The following is a 23,925-nucleotide window of genomic DNA, read 5'->3' on the forward strand; positions in this document are numbered from 1 at the left end:
TTTTTATTTTAAACTATTTGAATATTGAGGTAATCATAGCTCTAAAGATATACTGTTATAACACTGGGCTCTCATACCAACCCTAACACCAAATAGCCTGAACAAAAAGTCTTATTTGATATACTTTATTATTAGACAATGCATTAAATATTATGAAGCAAAAAAGAGAACAGAAAGACTTTATCATTTAACTAATCTTTGGGACTAACCTATGAACTCATTTTATTATGTATCTATCCTCTGATATAAGTTATTATATTCTATTATGCTAAATTATATCATATTATCATTTGTGGGTTAGAAATTGTTGAATGTCAGTATTTTTGTAATGTTTAACTTAACAGGATAATTTCTTCAGTATCTTCTTTAAGAATCAAGTGGTGATATGGGGATTCAAAAATGAAGAAAAATAATAGCACCAATAATACTAATAGATAATATTTAATAAATACGTATTTGAGCAAAAAGTACTTTATAAGCATGATCACACTTAATCTTTCTAGTAACTAGGGTTAACTCCTAGTTTTACTGATAAAGAAACTGAAGCTGAAAGATTAAGCAATTTGTTCATGACTACACAACTAGCAACTATACTCAAAAATCTCACTGTCGAGTGGAAGAAATGAATACACAATCATGCAATAAGTGTCAGCATGTGGCTTCTAGGAAAGACCACCTTCACCTTTAAAAACTAAGTCATCCTGGGAAAGGGACAAAAGACAATAGCTACTCCCTTCATCTGTAATGTATTGTTTGGTCTTCAGATTCAGTGTCTGACCATAAAGCTGATTTCCTACTGGGTGAACAAACCCTGAAGATGGTTGAGCACCAACCATTCTGAGATCATCAGTTTAATCATAAAATGAATGAAACTATATATGCAATAGTGGGGTAGGACAGCCAGCTGTGTTTTACAAGTGGCCTCAAATGCATTCAGAGTTGACCCTCCTCTCCCTTCTAAATAAAACAATAGCTACTCTAAGGGCCAGCAAATTATGGCCCTCGAGCTAAATTCTGCCTTGTTTTCTCAGCCATTTTATTGGAACATGGCCATGTCCTCGTATTTGCAAGATATTTTCTATGGCTGCTCTCACAGTACTGGTGGAGCTGACTAGTTAAAGGAGAGACTGAACTATTTGCTACCTAACCTTTTAACATAAAGCTTCTGATATCTGATCTAGTCAAAATAAGCTCTGTTTGATGGCTACCTACTAGAAAAATAGAAAACATTTCTATATGCAAAGTAAAAGAGAAAATCTGTCAGAAAGAAGGTATGATCTCGGTATCTTTCATGTCTAACTCAAATTCAAACTCATATATCAATATATGTATATAACTTCATGGTTTTGTTGTCTCTCTATTTTCTTAACATGCTGTGCCTTAGAGAAATTTCTCTTTATATGAAAACCAAATGTCATTCTTTATATTCTTTATTATTTCGATGAACTGAATATAATTTTAAAAAATGATCTCTCAACTTCAGGATAGTTTGGGGTGGTAAACAATAAGAAGAAGGAATAAACCGTGGACGAAGAAGGAAGGAGAAACTTTTATCATCTGAGGACTTTTCTTTAGGTTGCTTAGCTTTAGGAAATTGTTATTATTCTCTTATTTTTTGTAGTTGTAGATGGATAGCATACCTTTATTTTATTTATTTATTTTTATGCGATGCTAAGGATCAAACCCAGTGCCTGACACTGAGCTATAGCCCCAGCCCATAAAATTGTTTGGGGATGATGTTTCTTTCCATGGGGAATCCCCATTTCTTTTTAGAAAACCCCAAGATGGAATACAAATCCCACACTGCAAGGGTCACTCTGGTATTTCAAAGAATTATCTTTCCTGCAAAAACCCACAGCCAGGGATCCCCCAAGCAAGGCCTTGAACACCAGCCCTTGGGATGGTGACAGAGGAAATGCTTATTTGGGGGTCCCATCATTGATTGTCTCTATGGTGAGGCAGCGCATTCCATCCTATTTTTAAAGTTGGATACAAAAACCAACAAACAAAACAGGGTGAAATAGAAGACTTTCATAAACCTTACCCTGGTTTGATCCTGTTTGTTTCAGGAGCCACTTTGATGAGGTTGTCAAGACTTTGGCCCCTTTAGAACATGGGAGAAATGACCAGGTCAGTGGTAGATTTTCATCAAATCGTTACAAATATTTTTTGAAACTGAGAAATCCGTTTTATTATAAAATAGTTATTTAAACAGAGACCATCTCAAAGGGTTGAAGTTTTTAGTGATATCTATTAATCCTCTATCAATATCTGCATAGGAATAATGGATAATAACTAATATCTTAGGATTTTTTTTTTCACTTTTCATATGATTGCTGTGATTTCTGAAATTTAACCCTCACGCCAATCCTATGACACAGGAGGTATTAACATCATAGTTCAGTAGAAGAAGAACTTGAGACACAGGCATCTTTTCACATGGCTGGGTGATCTAGTTCCAGAAAGCTTGGACTTTACCACGACACCAACCACCGTATTGGAACTGAGTACCTGAATGAGTGATGGAAGTATCTAGAGAGCAGCCAGCCCCATTTCCTTACTTTGAGGATGAGAAAACTGAAGCACACACAGAAGTGACTAGTTCCAGACCACACAAGTTCAAGGGCCAGAGCCAAGACTGACCCCCATCTGAGGACTCCAGCCTAGTTCTCTCTCCCAGCCACTGTGCCTTCCCTTCTCTTGGGGAAATCAAGCCAACAAATAAAAATGTCATCTCCATCCTGGGAAAACAACCGTGGGCCTCGTTGACCAAATGTACCTTCGCTGAATCAGCAATCAATTGGCTAAGATCTTAAACTTTTCAAATCTGAGGAAGTCAGTGTCACAGGGTTTTCTTGACAATCATGGGTTCAGCATCAGTCAGCTGAAAGGATGATTTAATTGTACTTTTAAGCTTTAGTTATGATGAAATGAAAAAGAGGAGCTTATTAAATCTTACCCTTGCATGCCTCTGCCTGCTGATGGACTTACTCTGACGAGGTTATTAAGGTCTTTGGAACTTTAAACAGACAAACACACACACCATAAACAAAAATGGAATTATGTTCATTGACTCTTTTGATTAAAGCAATATATGTGTTCAAGATAAATTTTACAACAGTTTTAACAGATATCAATACTAGTTTTTCCCTTTAAAAGAGTAAATATTTTGAGCTTTATACAAATCATTGATATACTGGTTTGGTTTTGCATTTATCGTCAAAATAAAACAATAAAATCAGAACAAGATTGAGTTTTCTAAAAAATAATTGATTTGAGCACAATATAACAATTTGCCTAAAACTCTTGCCCAGTTTCTATAAGCATTTCACCTAATGTTATCACTATAACTAAACTGTTTTGTTGGTAAAATTCACCTGTAGTACCTTTTTGTTTTAAAGGTATTTTATATCTATTATTACACTTGATTCTTAACAACTATCCAGTGCCAAAAGCAGAATGAATATTATGGACCTCTTTCTGGAAAAGAAACTACAACTCAAACTGGGCACTGTAGTGCACATCTGTAATCCTAGTGACTTGGGAGGCTGAGGCAGGAGGATGGCAAGTTTGAGGCCAGCCTCAGCAACTTAGTGAGAGCTGTCTAAAATTAAATCAAAATAAAATAAAAATGGCTGGGGATAAAGCTCAATAGTAAAGCATCTCTAGTTTCTCTAGTACCAAAAAAAGAAAAGAAAGAAAGAGGAAGGTAGAAGCTACAATTCGGTATTCAAGGGACTTGCTCAAAGACACCCAGCTAGTAAGTAATGAGGTTTGGACTTTCTGATTCTGATCCAAAGGATATTCAACTCATCCTCTGACACAAATTGATGAGGAGGGAGAGGAAGAGAGATAAAACATAATCCTCACCTATGGTTCCTTCTGTTTGCTTCAGGGGTCACTTTGATCAGATTTTCAAGACTCTGGCCCCTTTAAAACATTGAAGAAATGATGAGGTTGATTTAATGGTAGTTTTTCACAAATGAATGAAGTCATTCATTAAATCTCAGAAACAGTATAAGTGCGCACTGAGATCATGTCAGAGTTGAAAATGATTAAAAGTGACTATGCATGCATGGAGCGTTTCTACCTCTCTGCAACTTACTGGGATTCAGCAAGACAGTATTTCAGTCTTGGAGACATTTGGCCTTTAGCAAATTTTGCATCAAGAAAAAAAAAGTGCTTAACACAGAAAAATAACAGACTCTATTTCAGTGTATTTAATACTCTGCTGTTCGTCTTTGGCATGTACACATGTTTTATGTCAGTCTATGTACTTATCTTAGGGAATATTCCAGAAGGCATAATCTCTTAATATCAACCTCCAACATGTATGGAACTTTAAAACCAGCTTTGAAGAGTCCATGCTTTGTGAATTTGACATTCACTGGCAGACTGTCTGTCACAAAAGTGTATTAAGCAAATACACTGATATGCTAAAATTCACAATTCGTAAACTGGTATGTGTTTCTGATACTTACAACTCTGTGTTACAATGACCCATTTTGACCTATCATTTTGGCTACGGACAATAAGATTAAAATCTTTAGAGTTCTGAGGTGTAAGACATATCGACTGTACAAAATCACTAAAAACACTTTGGTATTTCATGGTTACCCTTTGATATATGTCTACTTTTGATCTTAATGGAATTCTGCTTTTCTTGTTGCTTCTGCATGTGTTTTCCACATACACAGTGCCAACAAATGCCTGTCTGACCTCCAGCGGGCACCGTGTGGGGATAAGAACATCAGCAGGAGGGTATTTCACACCGTTTCTCCACACTTTGGACCCTACTAAGAGCCCTTCCAAAACAGTTTTGTCTACACAACATCAAAGATATGAATATTTGAAAAAAAGATGTGAATATGGATATTTGGAAGCAACCAGATGTTGATCCAAGTTTTTTGCATGTATACAGATGTCTGAGGATCAAAAAAGAACAAAAAACGTGAACCTTTTCAAGCAGAGAATGAAACAATTAACCTCACAGAAACAACTACTCAACTCCAGATTACTCCTTGTTGACTTTTGCCTAAATGAAGTATATGGGATTTGATTGTCAGGGACTGAGAAACAATCCCCATGTTTCTCTTTCCAGATCTGAGTATTCAAAAAAAAAAAAAAAAAGCAAGCAAGCAGTTAAATATTATAATTCCTTCCTTTGTTGTTTATGGAATCTGTTTTCATTATATTGCCTGGACTTTGATGTCTTTAAACACTCAATCAGGCATATAACAGTAAAAGGTTGTTTAAATTTCTTAGTTCATAAAATCAAAATCAATCAAAAAAGTGAACTAATTAATGTATAACCTAATTGATGTAATAGTATACATAATATTTGGACTTAACTCTGTGAAGCAATGCCTCACAGTGTACACATCTTCAGTAGTTTGGCATTCTTTCAGGACACAGGTTGGAAAGCCCAGTGGACTATGGGCTAGGCCCTGTCTCAAGTGTTAGGGTGGATGTGAGCACAACAGACGCATGACCAGCTCACACCAAGCTTCTGTTCCAACTTGGGGAGAGGCAGGAAATACACAATTGAGTATATAAATGAATGCTGCAATTTCAGATAACAATATGTGCTATTAAAAAAATAAAAGAGTGCCTGGTGCCTGTGGCACTGGGGACAGGGGGAAGGGAGGTGACTTTAATTATATTCAGTGGTCAGAAATGACCTGAGAAGGTGACAGTGTGGGCATAGAACATTTCAGCAAGCAGGAGCAGCACCTGCCAAGCCTTAAGGCAGGAATGAGCCTGGAATAGGAGAGATCCATCTGGCAGGGCTTTACCGAGAAAGTAAAAGACCATTGCTAAGCATTAGAATTCTATTCTATCTGAAACGGGAGAACGTTGAAACATTTTTTTTTTTTTAAGGGAAAGAAACATGATCTGACTTTATTTTTTTTAAAGATCTACAGAATTTCTTTATGTATAGTAAAAGGAATTAACAACTACTATCCTAATAGCCCAGGAAAGCAAATACATAAAAGTATAGATACACACACTGCACATAAGTTCACACATGCAAGTACACATGTATCCATGTACATATGCACTCATATACACACAAAAGCACACTTAAACTTACTTATACTCATGAACACAAAAGCATGTCTACAGGTATGCAATTACACACGTGTACAGCATACACACATTTGTGTGTATGCATGCTCCCATATGTACACAGGCATACACATACATGTATGTGAATGCACACATGCCCACAAACATTTGTATGTGTATATACACATGTGCACATATAGGCATGTATATACATACACACTCCAATATATTGAGAAATATAGGTCACCATTTGAAAGATTAAAAAAATTGGAAAGGAAAACAGATTTTTCTCAAAAGTCAAGGTAAACTAAATATTTGAACACCATCTAAATCAATAAGACAATACAATTCACCTGAATCTTTATTATTGTAACAACTTGTATCTCTTATGTGCCAGGCATGAGAGTATTGTGATCTGATCCATCTTTGGTAGATGAGTAAATTAAGGTGCAGAAACACAGTTAGCAAGAGAGAGAATTTGAACCCAGTTCTTTCTGGCTCCCTGCTCAAATTATAGCATATTATCACCCTGAACCTTCCATGTCGCCTAGGTAATCCACGTTTTGTCCTCATCCTGTTGATGGTGAGATTGTGCCTCTGGCTACACCACATGGCCAAGAGCAGGACAGCTTGACAGTGTGCACCCCAGTTTTTAGCTAGCTGAGCCCTTGCTCTGCCAGTGGAGCCTATGGGCATTGATGACACATTTTAGAATTAACAAATAATATCATGTACTGTTAACTGAATGGAAAGAGTTCAAGAGAAACCACATGGAATTACTTAGCACACTGTTTTCAACAATATGCCAACAAGCCCAGTTTCAAAAATATTCCATCTGCTTTAAAAAGAATAATAAGAGGACATCATCTCTGTAGACTTACTTGATATTTCATGAATAGAAGAACTCTTTTAGTCAAGCATGCTCTAAGCTTGCAGTCTTCACATATACACCACACTGCATACACATACACACACTATACACAAATATACCACAATAGTTCACACATATACATTATTTACCCTATACACACATACATTTATTCATACACGCAACTTACAACACATGTACATGTACACACACTACTGATATATACACACATGCACATATACAGGTACACACATTACTTGCACATACACATTCATACACTTTTACTTACACACATTTATACTTATACACACAAATGAACTTCAAATACTGTTCTGAATACAAGCACTCAGAATTCTAACATAATGCTTATAAATGCCACATAAAAGGGAGGATTCTAAATGTCTTACCTCTTGATGTTTTTATTTGTTTCAGGATTTACTTTAATAAGCCCATTGAAGTCTTGTTTTCTTTGAAAAAGAAAATGAGTTTTAATGAATGACATAAATAAAACAGCAATCAAATGAATAATGGTTGGAAAAATTAAGAAGTGCTAAATATAAACGCTCTCTATGACAATGTAAACATTTGAAGCTCTAAAAGCAAATGGAAATTCTCTTACTGAAGAACATATAAGGTTATTTATCAGTAAGAAACAATATTTATTTGTTAATATATATATTTGCTCCCAGAATTCCTAAGTATATGAAACTTGTAATTGAACAAAATCAACTTTGCTGTCAGATATATCTTCAGAGAACTCTCAAAATAGACAGCACTGAAGTAATGTAAGTTAGATTATTTTTTTTCCTTGTGGTATTGGGGCAATTAAACTCAGTGATGTTCTACCACTGAGCTACATCCCCATCCCTTTTTATTTTTTGAGGCAGGGTCTTGCTAAGTTTCCTGGGCTGTCCTCCAACTTACAATTCTCTGTCTCAGCCTCTAGAGTAGCTGGGATTACAGGTGTGCGCCACCACATCCAGCTTAAAAATTCTTTACTGATTCAGACCTTTACTGATGAAATTCTTTACTGATTCATACCAAACCTAAATTTTTACTCAACAAATTCGATATAACTGCCTGTTCTGTTTTTCAATAATAGTAAAATGTTCACATAAATAATATTTTACCAATATAAAAATAATAATCATAACAAAACATGCCTTCATATAAACTTAATCATTGTCCCGGTCTAAACCTTTTAAAATATAATTTGCCTCAAAGTAAATTGTGGTGAGTAATAAGAAAAGAAAAAGAAAATACCTCATAGAGCAAAAAAATATGATTCACTTCCAAGGGAACACACATCCCTCCATTAAAATGCATTAAGTGGTACCAAAAAGTAAAAAATAAAAATGAAAATAAGTGCTACCAAAAGGGGTTCAAATTGGCACATGAAAAAAAAAAAAACCTTCATACATCAAGGACTGAAAATCATTAGAGAATATAAAAGCTGATCCTTCATATTCCCCAGTTGTTAAAATGCCATTTTTTTCTGTCTGATTTCACTGTGGTGAGACTGTTAACATGCTGGGGACAATAAGAGCATTGTGACGGGTATGGCTGCCACATTGACAGCTCCAAACAGCAGACAGTGGTGGTGAGCCCTTACTCCCTGTGCAAAGTAAGGATTGCCAGCCTCTCCCTAGCTGCCTTCTCCTGAGAGAAGGTGAATGGTGAGCATTTTAACCAAGACTTTCTCCTGGTTATCTTTGTCATTTTGGAAACCTACTTCAAAAATTTCGTCAAGACTGTATTCTTTAGAAAAAGAAATGCAACTCGGTTTTCCATCACTAAAAATAAATCAACACCCAAAACCGGGAGAAAAGGCAACTTGCTATCGAACTGTGGAACACTCTGGAACATTCTTCAAAAATAGCGGTTTTATGTGGGGGGAGGTCAAGAATGGATGGTCATGACCCATCTTTATCATGAAGCTAAAAAATCAAATTATTTTATCATCTCTTACAGAAATCAAAATAAAATACATTAATAAGTCTTACCCAGATACATTTTCCTTTCCTTTGGGATTGACTTTGATTATATTCTCGAAATCTTCATCTCTTTAAAAAGAAACATTTAGGTCACTTTCAAATATTCCCATAGTATAGGTGCACATATGAATTCCATATTATTGATGGTTTATTCACGTTTGGGGAGAAAATTATTACATTGATATTAAATTGATTTTTTGGTATAAAAATTGCTTAACAATAGTATAGTTAATCCCTAGGATTTTATGAGTTCTGTGTAAATGTGAATTTACATAGAATATCCTATAGACTTTTCAAAGTGAAGATCAGGGCATCAGAGATGAGTCAGAAGACAGAAGACAAACACAGAGATGCAATAGATAACTCTCAACATCACCGAGAAGACTACCAATGAATCTGGGAATAAACAACCAAGACTCAGAGACACAGTTCTCACCTTTTGCTGGTTTTCTCTGTTTTGGCATTTGATTTGATAATAGATTGAAGATCTTGGCTTCTTTGGGAAAAAAAATCAAAATTTTAAGTCAGTTGAAATACAATTTTCTGTGAAATTGTATAAATAAGAATGTTGAATGCAGTGTCAGGTGTTTTTAGGGCCAAATGACCAGAAAGACCTTTGATACTTATCCTTAGCTTATCTTTATTAATATCCACAATAGTGCTTGATTTACACCAGTTTAAATCAGTTTAGAGAAGCTTCCCAACATGACTCTCACTTTACAACTTATCCTTTATATTTCTAAATTTACATTTAAAAATTGGTTCATTTTTTTAATTATTTAAGAAAACACAAAATAAGAGATTATGTCACAGGTTTTCCTGCACCTACTTCAATGCAACTCAAACACGTGGTCTGTGGAAACTGCACTCATCATATTCCTCCCTGATGTCTCTAAATAGTCTGTCTGTGGCAAAGGACAGCATAACTCTCCTGTGTGTAATGAGGTGTAAGACCTGAAAAAAGAGCCACCTCAAGGTGGGAATGCTACTTACACTTTCTCATATTTGTCAGTCCTTTGATTAACTTTATTAACACTTCCCAAGCCTTGGTTTCTTTGTAATACTAGGAGAAAAGAAAAGGCAGAGCAAGAGACAGAAAGAGGGCAGCTCTGTGCTCTGTTCAGAATCTCATATGACAGCAGCAGACTTTGCACAAGACTAAGACATAATTGGTGCTTAAAGAATTAGAAGTTCTTGGCCAGATGCGGTGGCACATGCCTGTAATCCCAGCAGCTCGGGAGACTGAGACAGGAAGATCATGAGTTCAAAGCCAACCTCAGCAACAGCGAGGTACTAAGCAACTTAGTGAGACCCTATGTCTAAATAAAAATAGGGCTGGGGATGTGGCTCAGTGGTTGAATGCCCCTGAGTTCAATCCCTGATACAAAAAAAAAAAAAAAAAAAGAATTAGAAGTTCTTAGAAATATTTAATTCAAATGGCTCTTCTCATGATGCAAAATGCTCAAGATATCTTGATATAAGAGTCCAACCATTACTCAGATACAATCAACTTCAAAGTTAAAGTTCCTCCCAGGTCTCAGGTTTTGCTTCTTGGAGAGAGGTTTGGAGGGAGGTGAACTTCAGTCTATACAGCAAATTTTGACTTATTTAAGTATGAAAATCATTCATAACAGAGTGAAAATCAATTGGTCAACATTTTAAATCTAAATAGTTGGAGGATTTAGTCAAGCAATTTCTTCTAAAAAGTTTAAGGGTGTATTTAAAGGTCTGAAGTCCCTTGAAAAGTTGAAATAACACTATTATGGCTCCGGTATACTTTGTGTAAACTGGCACATGGAATAAAACTTTCATACATCAAAGACTAAAAATCATTAGAGAATATGAAAGCCAATCCTTCGAATTCCCCAGTTGTTAAACTGCCATTTCCTTCTGTCTGATTTCACTGTGGTAAGCCTGTTAACATTGTAAGTTCCTTCACTATTAAAAAGAAGGTGCAGTGACAAAGGCCTGTGATCCCAGCAGCTCAGGAGGCTAAGACAGGAGGATCATCACTTTGAGACCAGTCTCAGCAACTTATCAAGGCCTAAAGCAATTTAGCAAGACCCTGTCTCAAAAATAATTTTTTTTTTTAAAAAAGGGCTGGGGGTGTGGCTGGGTGGTTAAGCACCCCTCCAAAGAAAGAAAGATGTGGGGAAGAAGGAAAAAGAACGTGATTCTGCAATCTTTGTAATGTTTTGAATAACCAATAAAAAAAAAAGAAAGAAAGAAAGAAAGAAAAAACTAGGACTCTTGGACTCTTTTTTTTCCTATGCTGACAACATCATTTATTCCTGCATTAAAGTTTAGTTGCTATCAAGTTATTCTAGATTACAAACACTTCTTTCTCTTTCATATCCCCAAAAATGATCCTCCTGAGATGTTCCTCCTATTTTTCTTCCCATTTACCACCAGTTTTGTGGAATTTTCCAAACTCTGTTTTTAAATATCTAAAAACTTTATCTCTTCCTATAAAACTCATAAACCCCTCAAAGAGAATTGACTTTTTCCACCTTCATCTAGTCTCCATTTAAAAATCACCTGTGATGAGTTGGCACATTTACATGAAAAATGTTTTTATCAAGCATCCTGTGTCTGTGTGATTGTTACTGCCAATACTTTCCATCATATGGACTCTGTTCAGAGTTCAGTGTATCAGAAAGAATTGAGAACATAGCTGCCAAGATTGACTTGGAAAGTTAGAATACCATTCTATACACAGATTGGCACAGATAAATGGTTTTTAAAAATAACTGTGACAATAGAAATGATTATCATGTTAGGAAGGCAAATAAAAATGACTAACCAAATACAAAGGAAGCAACCAATTTTGGGGAAAAATAGTAGAAATCTCATGAATCCTTACCCTTTGTCATTCTTGACTGCTCTGGGATTTTCTTTAATGAAACTGTCAAGAGTTTGGTTTCTTTCAACGTGAAAAAGGATGTTAATAATTAAAGTTAATTTTATAGTAGACCAGTATATTAATCTCTCAAATGCTGCTAGTTTAGTTACTGATCATGCATTAACCCATTTTGTGATACAAAATAAATAAAAGCATGGCTTTGGGCCTTATGTTATTTACAAATACATCTGTATACATACACATATGAAGAGGCTACTAAGATTCCAACTCGGTACAGCTGGAATCCATGTTTTAAAGACTTCAACATTGAGCAGCTATACCCCCAGAAACAGTCTTACAGTAACCGTAAATTCATAAACAATGCAATGGTTTTCTACTTGTAATAGCCAGTTGGGTTTCTTTCACTTTTAGAATCAAAAGGAACTTGGAGATCAGCCAGGTCATAGCCCCCAGTTTATGGGTTGAGGAAACAGAGGTCCCCATGGTCACCCATATTGATGCGGCAGGCAAAGCCAGCACTGAGACTCCCATCCTCTCCTGATTGTGATCTAGGGCGGGTTCCTCCAGCTGGCCTGACCCTTGCCCTGAGAAAGAGGTCTCCCCCAGAAAATAGCAGACACACTAGGACCCAACCAAAGCAGCCTGTCTTGATCAAATCTTACCCTTTGCCACCTTTGTCCATCAAAGTATTCACATAGATGAGACTCTCAAGACTTTTGGCTCTATAAATACAGAGAAACTCAAATAAAAACTGCACACTGGAATTAAATTGTGTGGTATCTTGAAAGGTCAAATACAATAAACATTCTCCATGAATTGCTCATTTACTCCCATTGAAAGGAAGAGTAAAAATCCTTCCGGGCAATTGTATCTGAACTCAATGTACAATGCAGAGAGCACTAGCCCATCTGCTCATGCATTTCCATGCTAGAGGATCAACTCCCTTCCAGATAACATGTGAGGAGTAAGACAAGCAGTCTGGGAGATAAGATTTTCGGATCAGAGACAGATGCACTTACCTTTTCTCTGTTTGCTCAGCCTTTGGGTTTGCTCTGAAGAGACCATCAAGACCTTGATTCCTTTAAACATATTGATGTAAAAAAATCTCAGCAGTAATAATGATGAATGCTTAACTTTAAAATATAAACATAGGTCAGTTTACATCTAAAATAGGAAATAGAAGCTGGTTGGAAAAGATGAACCACAATTCTTTAAACTGCTTTATTGCAAACAGGTATTTTCACTCAAAATTAAATTGTAGTGAAGCTTCGAGAAGATGAATTAAAAGACATAAACTGGGGGTCTGCCAATAGGTTCATGAATGCATTGCTTGGATATGTGAAGTATTTTCTTTTTTAAAAAAAAATTTTTTGTAGTTGTAGATGGACTATTTGTTAACTTTCATGCAGTGCTGAGAATCAAACCCAGTGCCTTATGCATGCCAGGCAAGCACTTTGCCATTGTGTTACAGCCCCAGCCCAGGTATGTTCCCTTTAATGTGAGCTAGTGTTTACAGGGATGGTCATGATTCCAAAATTTTCAGAATCTCCTGAAAATGTCTGCAAGAGTGGACCCAAATTTGCCTGTGGTAACCCTTAGCTGAAACTGAGATGTCAAACTGGTACTTTTGGCAAGACATTCACCATTTTTGACTTGGTTCCACCACTACCTGTTTCATACAGCCAGTCACCTCTGGCAACTGCCTGTCTGAAACTTCCTCTCTTTGTAAATGAGAAAACTGAAAAGTGGCAAATTTCAGTGACTTGTCAATAGATCATTACTATCTAGAGCCTGATATGAAACTCTTATCTCAAAATCCTCTGACTGATTAATTCATTTGACTTTTTAAAAAATTTTCTCCTTTTCTTTGGTCCCTGCAGATTTAGTTTGTTAGCATACAAAGGAACAGAGAGATAACTAAAATGAAATACACCCTTTCTGCCTCCATCATAAATTTTTCTTTCAACGTAATTTAAGTTTTACAATTATAAATGATCCAAGATAAAGAGATAACGGTAACTAGGATATTATGGGTTTTGAAATAGTTAAGCTAAAAGCATTCAGCAATCAAACCAAACTCTGTGTATATAGAGCATATTAATATTTCAGTAAAAAAATGTTGTTATTTATACGAAGCATATAGAGTATGAAAATCAAAGACACTTTGTATCCAATGATAGGATTGAAGGCTGAGGATAAATTAAGTCTTAATTTTTAAGTCTTACCTATTCAAGCTTTTGTTCATTTTGATGATATTATCCAATTCTTCACTTTTTTGGAAAAGAAAAAGAAAATTCATATTAGTAAAAGGCTGCTCAGAGTTGATGGGTAGATATACCTTAAAGTAACTCAGTTCTTAATCACCTGCAAAACTCCTGTTTAATCTTCAAGGCTCTCCTTAAATGCCACTTCCAAGGTCCTAGTCCCTAGTCCTCCAACTGACTGAACTTCCCTACGTTTTTGGAATAGTTACAGTATTTGGAGTTTGGGGGCATCTCCTTTAAGGTGCTTCTGTTGATTATACTTTGTATTATAGCAACTGCACACATGTCTTATGTTAGTGTCCCTGCTCCTACATACACACATCACTTGAAATTTAGAACTGTATTTTATACGGCATCCTCTTCAGTCTTTAATACTGTGCTTTTAAGTAGATCCTTAATACACATTTTCAATTGAATCAACAAATACAGGTGCTGACTCTAGATTCTGTCCCTGCATGAAGTATCTGCACATAAAGTAGCTATGGAAGACGCTCACTCATCTGTAAGTCTGGCTTCTATCTGGAATTCTACTATCACCCACCTAGGTCCGTCAGCTAAAAGTGCTAGCAAGTGCTAGTCATATCTGAGAACTGCAAAGTTCTGATTGTTTGTTCCAGGAGTAACCTATTTAAGCCAAAATCCTGGGTTCAGGAATTTTCCTGAAACCACAAAAACTCAGTTTTCTTCCCCAAGCAGTTAGCCCGGGGAGGGTTGTTCCCAAGAGTGCCCTGACTTGCTTCCTCTGGTACATTCCTCCTCACGTTGTGTCTTCTCCCATACTTTTCTCTCCCTCTCCTACCCATTTCTCTTGCCTTCCTCATTTAGTCTCTCCATTCACAAATCTTGGTTCCTCTTCTTTCTCCTCTAGGCTTGCACTGTTTCCCAAGCATCCTTGTTGTCCCACTTTCTTCCTGAGTCACCTCTGGTGATGACCAGGAGGCCATAAGAGCTGGTAATTTGTAGTTACACATTAAATCTTCCAATTCAGAGACCCCCACATTCCAATCTGGGATTCACCAGTCATTCACTGGTGACCCTGGATGAGTTGCCTCAACTCTTGTTGACTCAATTTTCCCATCTGTAAAATGAGAATGCTAACTGTATGCATATCAGATAAAAATGGATAAGTTAATGAATATAGAGTGCTTAGCATGATGCTAGTCATAAATTCTCAATTAATTCTGCCAGCATAATAAACAGCATTCTGTCAATTCTAGATGGTTCATGTAGTAAATGTTTTCTATATTTATTTATTAACTGAATTTAGAGACATCAAGACAATGTCATAGCTTTGCAGTGGCTAAGTCACTTTGTGCGGTAAGATGCCTAGCACAATACTTTTGCCATAATAACTGCCAAAGGCAATCCTTGTGGAGACCCTAAAAATATGTTAACAGCCATCATATAGGGGAAGAATTTCACATAATCTTATGTATTTAATGATAGGACTGAAAGCTGAGAATAAATATTGAAATACAAAAGTTGCTGACACTGACCAAAAAAAAAAAAAAAATTATTAGTGCTCTATCCTCGTGTGGGACAAATACCACATCACCCCTAATATGGTGCCCTGTTATTTTTTCTTGCTCAAAATTTTACCTGCCAACTCTGAGGATGTGAATCTGCTCATGTCCCAAGGAAAAGAGCATAGCTAAGAGTCCTATAAATTTTGTCCCAGACCATTCTGACTGGCATGAGTCACAATGAAGAGATTCTCAGGATTCAGGATTGCTTGTGTTTATCTGAAGAAGATTAGCATAAGCCATGAGAAGATACTCTGTGGTAAATTAAATAAAATAGAAACTATATTCTACATAAAAAAAAAAAACTTGAGCTTTCAACATGACTGTAAATCAATGAAAGCTTTGGCTATTCAATTTCACCATTGCATTTGCAACAAATTAAATGCCCTTAATCAGATAGCAGTAACATTTAGTCCACAAAGAGCTGCTGGAATAAATAACACCATTTCTATTCCCTCTGGACAGCCTGTAGTACATTGTCCCTGGTGCTTATCAAAGCAGCGACTTCTCTATGAGATGAACGTGTGTGGCTGTGAAATTTGTCCATTGTGGCTTGGAGGCAGAGACAGGAAAGTCTGCTGTCCTCATTGTTTTTCTTTGATTAATGCCAAACCACAATTTCCTCTTAGCATCACTCACTTATCTCCTCCCAAATGTCCCCATCGCCCACCCAAAAATTGTTCAGTCCCTACTGAAAACAAAATATCCTCCACACAAAGTAAATTAATAAAATGAGAGCATTAGGAACCTAAAGGGAGAGGAAATGGACATAAAACATCCAAATCCTTTCGACAGTCTCCATGTGGCTGCAGAGTGCCTATGGGCTAATGAATTTACAGAGAAACACCAAGTGTCACTTTGTTTCTTCTCTTCAGTTCTTCTGACTGAGACAGAAATCTCTAGTAACACTCTTATCATTATTAACTTCTATCCAACAAGGAAAAAAATTGTGGGTTTGGAATTTAAACAATGGAATATTTGAACTCTAGGTTGTCTCACTGCCCTTCATGATTTTAACACAATCAGCTATAAAGACCTCCTTTGGACAAAACAGTGTGACAGACACTGAAATCACATCTGGCAAATAAGACAGCATTATCTGCCCTGAAGATTATGGTATGAGAGGGAGGGGACCCACTTACACAAATAACATGGAACAAGAGCAACTGTTATGAGCTTGGCAAAATATGAACAGTGGGGCTCCAATCTCTTGGAGAGGCAGAAGTCACATCTCACTGGATCACTCAGTAAAGAATTCACAGGGGAGGTGGTGTTTGATCTGGATCTGGAAAAATAGTAGGACTTGGATGGACTGAAATGGTGACCTTGAGGCTAGAGAAGACTGCCACATGGAGGGGATCCCTAAACCAAGGCAGAGTATCTGGGGATACTGTAAGGTAGTGGTCTCATCTGATACTGAATATAGGATTAACAACATGGGTGAAGTCAGAAATAACTCTGGAGCATCAGACTTGGAGCCAGGTTAAGCAACAGCATTAAATGAGTTTGTATGTGATTAAATGGGTGATAGGGAGCCAGGACAGTAGTTGTATGAGCAAAAACTTAATAGGAAAAAAGAATCTCTGGCACTGATGGGCAGTCATGGTTCAGAGGCAGGAGAGACTGAGTAGCATAAGTAAATCTGACCAACCACTTTAACCACTATGCGGCAGTCGATGAGGGATTGAACTGGGAGAAACCATCAATGCAGCGGAAGCATTTTAGATATTTAATTCATACCTGTCTATACTACATGAAGGGGGGGGTAGGGATGAAATAATCAAGAATGATTTCACAAAGGAGAGCCTACAGAAATTAAAGAACAGAAGTCAGGAAATAGCACCTTTGGGAAGGAGATTGAATACAGCCTAGGACATCCTAAATGGGGTGTTGGGAGAATGATAAGTAGAGATCTGGGCCAACAACATAAATAAAGGACTGGAGATTTGGAATGAGATGTGGTGGCTGTGGTCACAAGGACAGGTAAAATCAGCAGAAGAGGAAGCAGAAGAGTGTCCATAAATGTCACCATCATCCATTATTCAATTATTCTTCTTTGAAATTATACGTAATAAAGAGCTCCGAGGTTTTGTTCATGTTTGGACATTTTCAAGGTACTGGCGAGGCGTTTTTGACACAAGGCATTTTGACACAGCTTGTGAGCTCTCAGACCACTCACCCCTTGTCAGTTTTCCCCATTGATGTGGCCACCTTGACGATGTTATCGCGATCCTGACTCCTTCAAACAATGGGAAAGAGGCACAGGTCAATTACAGTGGAGTGAGCTTTGAAGGAGCTAACATTTCTCATCTGTTTCTAGTGCAGAAAGTTGTAGTACATGTGTTGTTCAGGAATTACTGACTTGAGCAGAATAACAAAACAGTGCTATCATATCAGCTCACAACACACACACACACACACACACACACACACGCACGCACGTCTGTAGCCTACACAATGTCATTTCACCTAGGTGCTGGAAATCCCTCTATTGGTTCTCAAGCTCCACACTTTAAAAAGGACATATAGAAGAAAATGCAGTTACAGCACAAGGAAAAACAGAAGCCAAATTCAGAAGTCTTTCTTCCAGATCCAAGGAGCATTAACCGACAGGTCTGAACAATTAATGAGTCTCTCAAATCGGGTGAAAATATCTGTCATCTCAGCGTTTCAGAGGGGAAAGAAAAGATACTTAAACTATTGGTAGAAGCACCTGAGACACAAAAGGCTTAGATCCAGGCTGACCTCCCTAGATCATGGAAAGGAATAATTTAGTCCTTATAGTTTCACCTATAATTAAGACCTGCATTTTCACAAATTTCTCATAGAGGGTTAATATGGTTGCATGAAGGAAAAAAAATGTTGTCATCAACTAAGTTTAGGAAATATAACCTATTTTAGGTGATTCAAAATTCACACAGGCATGCTGAAGGTTCTGGAAAGTTCTAATCCAGAGAACACTATGTCATTGTTTCCTTGTGTACTGGACCATTCAACTCTTTCTTTCCAGAACATGCATTGACACCTGTGTTAAGGGGATCACAGTTTAGGGAAACGCAGAGAGTTGCACTCTAAGTTCCTAGGTGCAAGGAAAAGATGATTCTCCCAGAGGTAAGGTATCTGTGTGGTGGGTGTCTCAAACCTGACTCTTCTGAGGGTCAAAGGAGAGATAATACTGAAAAAAAGTTTATAAATTGGAACTTTAAAAATCTGTCAAAAAATTATTTACTGAAAATTGGTTTACGATGTTGAAGTACCTATAAAAATAGCATTGTTCAAAAAGTATTTTTAAAACCAGTATTTTTTTTCCTTAAAAAAAGAAAATAAACAGACAGACAAGATACAATCTAGAACACATGTTAAACTAGACAGGATGTGCAAAACAATAGGTGTCAATCAGGACTGTCCTGGAGATGCTAGGCATTTGGGAAATGCCACCCTACCCAAAGGAATCAACACAATGTGTGAGCCTGTTCCTTATGCTGCAGGGCGAGCTGGACTTGACTTTCTATCACAAATACTACTAAAGCTCTTTGTAGTACAAGTTCAACCAAATGATATATTTCTGCCTATTCATTCATATCCCTGCACTAACATTGTCACAGACCTGGGGGCAAGTGCTGGGACTACCAAAGTGAAGAAGCTTCAAGAGATTTGATCTTACTCTGTTACTATGCTCAAGACATTTTGGTTGTTTGCTCAATGTAAAGTTTAGGATTGAAATACAAGGATCAGGGGCTGGGGTTGTGGCTCAGTGGTAGAGCCCTCGCCTAGCACATGTAAGGCCCTGGGTTTGATCCTCAGCACCACGTAAAAATAAATAAATTAAATAAAGGTATGTGTCAACTACAACTAAAAAAATACTTAAAAAAAAAAGAAATACAAGGATCAAAATTCTGTAAGTGCTATAAAAGCATTTATTATCCACTATATTAAAGCCATCAGAAAAATTAATTTTATCTTTTATTATTGTTTCATATTTTTGAAGTATACTAATAAAACATATTTTACCACTGCTACATCAGATCTATATAGACAGAGATCATTGTACCTCATATTTCTTTCAACAGATCTGCTGGTTTCCGTATATACACCTGGCTTAGGTGGACATATCTGCCTGTATTTAAAGATAATGTCTGTTAGGTAAGAAAACATGTCTATGTTATATTTAAATTTAACAGCAGGAAATATTTGTGTTCAAAATGAGCAGTATACATTGGAATCATATTGCTACTTAATATAGCAAACTCTACCCTAGTTCTTTGGATTGGCAGCAACTCAACTATTTCCTGTTTGAAAGTTTCTAGAGAGTACAAAAATACATATAATATTGACCAAATTATATCGTTATATCATGTGCATGTATGAATATGTAACAATAATCTACTATTATGTATAATTATATGATCCAATAGAAAAATGAAAAAAAATAAAGACTCCAATATACTAATTTTATAATTTCACCTTGTTTTAATATATTTTGTACAACAAGGTGTGTTTAGAAATATCTGTTCTACATATGTTCACGTTCACTCTTTTGGTCTCTGTTCGTCAAAGCACTTTCATACATATCTCCATTAGATAATGAAATAACATTTTAAAATATTAAGAATATTTTTTGTTATTAAGCATCAAAGGGATGATGTTTTCCTTGAAGACTTATCCCATCTGATAACTGTCAAGAAATACATTTGCTTGGACAAGACAGGAAATAAGTCTATATTTCAAATGCGACTACCACGTTGAGAATGGCCCCACTGAGCTGACAGCATCAAATTTTACAATGCTAGCTTCTGTCACAATTTATGACATCAGGCTTTTCTCTGCTCTTCTCAGTATCTGGTTGACCTACTTATACACGCTTGCTTGCTCTCAAGGAGCTGTATTCAACTATTTTTTGTTCTCCTGAGGACATGTGTTAATTACATAGGAAACACTTCCCTTTCATATTCTTTCATTAAAATCATCTTGCTGTGATTAAAGTAATCAGCCTTTAAAAAAAACATGCAAGTTGTCCCAATTTTATTTTTCAGATCATTTATGGAAGAAAAAGATTCGAGTAGTAAAAATTGACTAGACCAATTCCTGTGAAATTTAGCTTCTTTGGAAAATCTAAAGTTAACTACGTGTTGCTGATTTTTAGATTAGAATTTAGGTGGTACAAGGCAATTTTCTTTGGGTTTTTAAAAAATCCTATTTACATTAAGATTTAATTGTTCAATACTTCTTTTATATAAAAGAAAAATAATCGGGTAAGAGAAAAAACCTGAGAAGCTGTTTTAATGGGACAATTATAACCATTGAACAAATGAAGAGTTACACATCTAATCCATATTATTAACTGGTTTGTTGAATAGATATTCTCTTAACTCATTAGAAAATATACATGCTTTCATCCTGAGGGCAAAATTTCAAAGATCCGGTGAAATTCCACTGGAGAGAAGTTCAGATCTGGAGTTTTATCCCAACAGGATGAACACCTAAGGTGCTTCATGGTGGGCACTTCCAGCCAGTCACCCTCTTACTGAAGTTCTGCAGTTGTGACTTTTTGAAGAACAGCTCTACAATTGTGTCTTACATGGTGTCAGAAAAATCACCATCAAAAAGCAAAAATACTAAAGAATCAAAGGCAAGTCTAATGTATTCAGTCTTCACTGATATCATTTTTAATCTCATAATAATAATGGAAATGTGGAATGCAGGTTTTGAAAAATGGTTCACGATTATTAAGCAATTGAACAGGAAGACTTGGGAAGATTTAAAATCTCTGAATATGTTTCTAATTATTAATTACAGAGTGACAGGTTCACATGAAAAAGTGTCTCTGTTTTTTCTGCTTCAGAGACAAGTTAATACAAATATTTTTCAAAGTTTTTGAGAGTTTTGAATTAAACTATCCTTCTTAGCTAAGAAAAAATAAAAGGCAATCCCAAAAGGTATTTCTAACATAATTGAGGATTTCAGTAGTAACACAAAGTTTCAAGGACATCTTTCATCAGAATATAGAGCTCCTAATGGGAAACTTAACTAGGAGTAAATATCAATCAAATATGTATACATATAGTTTAATATGTTTTATAATTGTATATGTATATTATATATGCCAAGTACATACATACATCAGTATGTGAATATTAGAAGCTAACATATAAGAAGCCTAAGCACAAATACATGAACATGAATATATTGTTCCGTTTTTATCTCGAAAGTGCATCTCCATAAGACAAGTAATAGGAATTAGCATTCAAAAGCAAACATAAATACACAAGCATGTTAACAGATAAAATCAGGAAAAGTTCTATGTGATTCACTTGTGAATGTGCATGCAAAACATCCTCACCTGTGGCACAAAGTGGATCCCAGATCATTTACTCCCATTTCCCTTAAACTTCATTTTGGCAATAAAGTCTGCAGTGCCAGTTCTTACCTATTGTCTGGTCTCAGCTGGTTAGGAGAAGGAACAGGAGGTCTGGGCTTTGGAGGTATTGGAGGGTGAATAGTTGGGTCCCTTTAAAACAGAAAATGGCAGTTCATTTTTTTTATGGAAACATGGTAGATTGTAACATCTATTAACCTAACACATCTACATCTACTGCCTGCATGAAAACATCTCTTACATCTTCTAATCCCCTCCTGTGAGGGCCCTAAAAGGTCAGCATCCATGGAGCCCAAACTTTCAAGAAGTCAAATATTTCAAATATGCATTTTTAAAAGGTTCATTCAATCAGATTTTTTGAAACTTTCTCTTCTTTAATTATAATTTGAATTACAATATATTCTTTAAGTGGCATAATACTTCACTAGTCTATTTAGCTCAAGTCATGGCATTTTGAGTCAGTAGCTCATGAATGTAATGAAGGGTTCTTGGGCCTTAGCATATAAGCTTCTTTAGGAATTATATCAACCATCAGACTGCTATGGAAACAGCAAGAAAGGTTTTCAATTTCACAGACCTCAAGGTAAAGTTGCTTTGAAGCTTTTAACTGAATCTAACTTAAATATTGTGAGCACAAGCCAGTTTGATGTTTGCAAAGTATAAAATATACTGTTGGCCTAAACTTTCCAATGAAGTACCAGAGTAGTCTCTGAGTTAGCATGATTTAGTGACCTAAGAACTGGAGACACACAATTACATGTATATTTTCAATGGAGTCAGTTCCTTACCAAGGGCATGTCACTACCCCTACCTCCCACACCATCATAACAATGTTCTCTGTTGTCCTCAAGATAAACTCTGTATCCAATAAAAGTATCCATGTCTCTGGACTCCAAGGATCCTCTGGCTTCTACCATCATGCTAGGTAGTCAGACTCTGGAGTCAGTCTGCCTGAATTGCCAGCTGTGGGACAGTGGGTTAATCTAATGCTGTTTGTTCATCTGTAATAATCCTCCTAATAGGATTATTGGGGTGTTGTCAGGACTGAATGAGATCATGCTTTCATTCAACAGCCATTTATTGGTAGCTTTCTATGTGCAACACACTCTAGGAGATGGACAATGTCCCTGTCTACAAAAGGTTTTCAATATACTTCTAAGTGTGTATCAGAGAGAGAAAAGAGTTATGCAGAAAAATAAATGTAGTAAAGGGATAGAGAGAAGGGGTAGCAACACTGTTTTATTAAGAATACAGCACTATTTGTTTTCTCTGTAAGGTGAAATGTGAGCTGAGACTTCCAGGGAATGATGGAATGCACCTGGAAGATATCCAGAAGAAGACCATATAAATATGGCCACCATCAGCTTGGAGATGGTATTTGATGCTTGAAACTGAATGAGATCACCAAGGGAGTCAGTATAAGCAGAGACAAAAAGAGGGTCAACACTTGGGCTGTCAGCTCCTACAGTATTTAGAGGTCAAGCCTAAGAGTAGGAAACATCAAAAGAGCCCAAGGAGGAGTGACCAAAAAGAAAAGAAGAGAAATAGGAAGGTGTGGTATCGTGAAAGCAACTGAGAAAAGAGTTTCAAAAAAGGAGTAATTGGCACTGTCCGATGTCAAAATAGACCAAAAAACACAAGGACTGGAAAATCAGCATGATTTTGACAACATGGTCATCATCGATAACCCTGATATGGGCAGTTTGGGTAGAAGATTGTGCTGGACAAAAAACGTAACAGGAGTATGTTATAGTTTATTTATGAAGTGTCCCTCCAAAGCTCATGTGGGAGACAGTGCACGAGATTAGAGGTGAAATGATCAGGCTATGACAGCCTTAACCTAATCAGTTCATTAATCCTCTGATATGGATTAACTGGGTGTTAACTGACAATAATGGCTCAAATGGAAGACTTTGAGAGGCAGGATGACATCACTCTGGGTTAGGGTCAGGGGTACAGAGTCTGTGA

At 36.5% G+C, this 23,925-nt stretch overlaps 1 protein-coding gene across 1 annotated transcript in view; it reads right to left on the bottom strand.

Moving 5' to 3' along the window:
* The window catches only part of Scel (sciellin), a 170,931-nt gene that overhangs the window by 39,229 nt on the left and 107,777 nt on the right, over window positions 1–23,925 (bottom strand). Inside the window, exons 11-23 of the mRNA XM_076872195.1 lie at window positions 22,009–22,089; window positions 19,633–19,698; window positions 17,761–17,820; window positions 14,020–14,064; window positions 12,814–12,873; window positions 12,457–12,516; window positions 9,925–9,984; window positions 9,368–9,427; window positions 8,941–9,000; window positions 7,345–7,404; window positions 3,871–3,930; window positions 2,960–3,019; window positions 2,045–2,104 (exon numbers count right to left, since the gene is read on the bottom strand). Coding sequence (XP_076728310.1) covers window positions 2,045–2,104; window positions 2,960–3,019; window positions 3,871–3,930; window positions 7,345–7,404; window positions 8,941–9,000; window positions 9,368–9,427; window positions 9,925–9,984; window positions 12,457–12,516; window positions 12,814–12,873; window positions 14,020–14,064; window positions 17,761–17,820; window positions 19,633–19,698; window positions 22,009–22,089 — 792 coding nt within the window. The remainder of the gene's footprint in view (window positions 1–2,044; window positions 2,105–2,959; window positions 3,020–3,870; window positions 3,931–7,344; window positions 7,405–8,940; window positions 9,001–9,367; window positions 9,428–9,924; window positions 9,985–12,456; window positions 12,517–12,813; window positions 12,874–14,019; window positions 14,065–17,760; window positions 17,821–19,632; window positions 19,699–22,008; window positions 22,090–23,925) is intronic.

The sequence above is a fragment of the Callospermophilus lateralis genome, chromosome 12 (genome assembly GCF_048772815.1).
Source record: "Callospermophilus lateralis isolate mCalLat2 chromosome 12, mCalLat2.hap1, whole genome shotgun sequence".
NCBI classification, from domain to species: Eukaryota; Metazoa; Chordata; class Mammalia; order Rodentia; family Sciuridae; genus Callospermophilus; species Callospermophilus lateralis.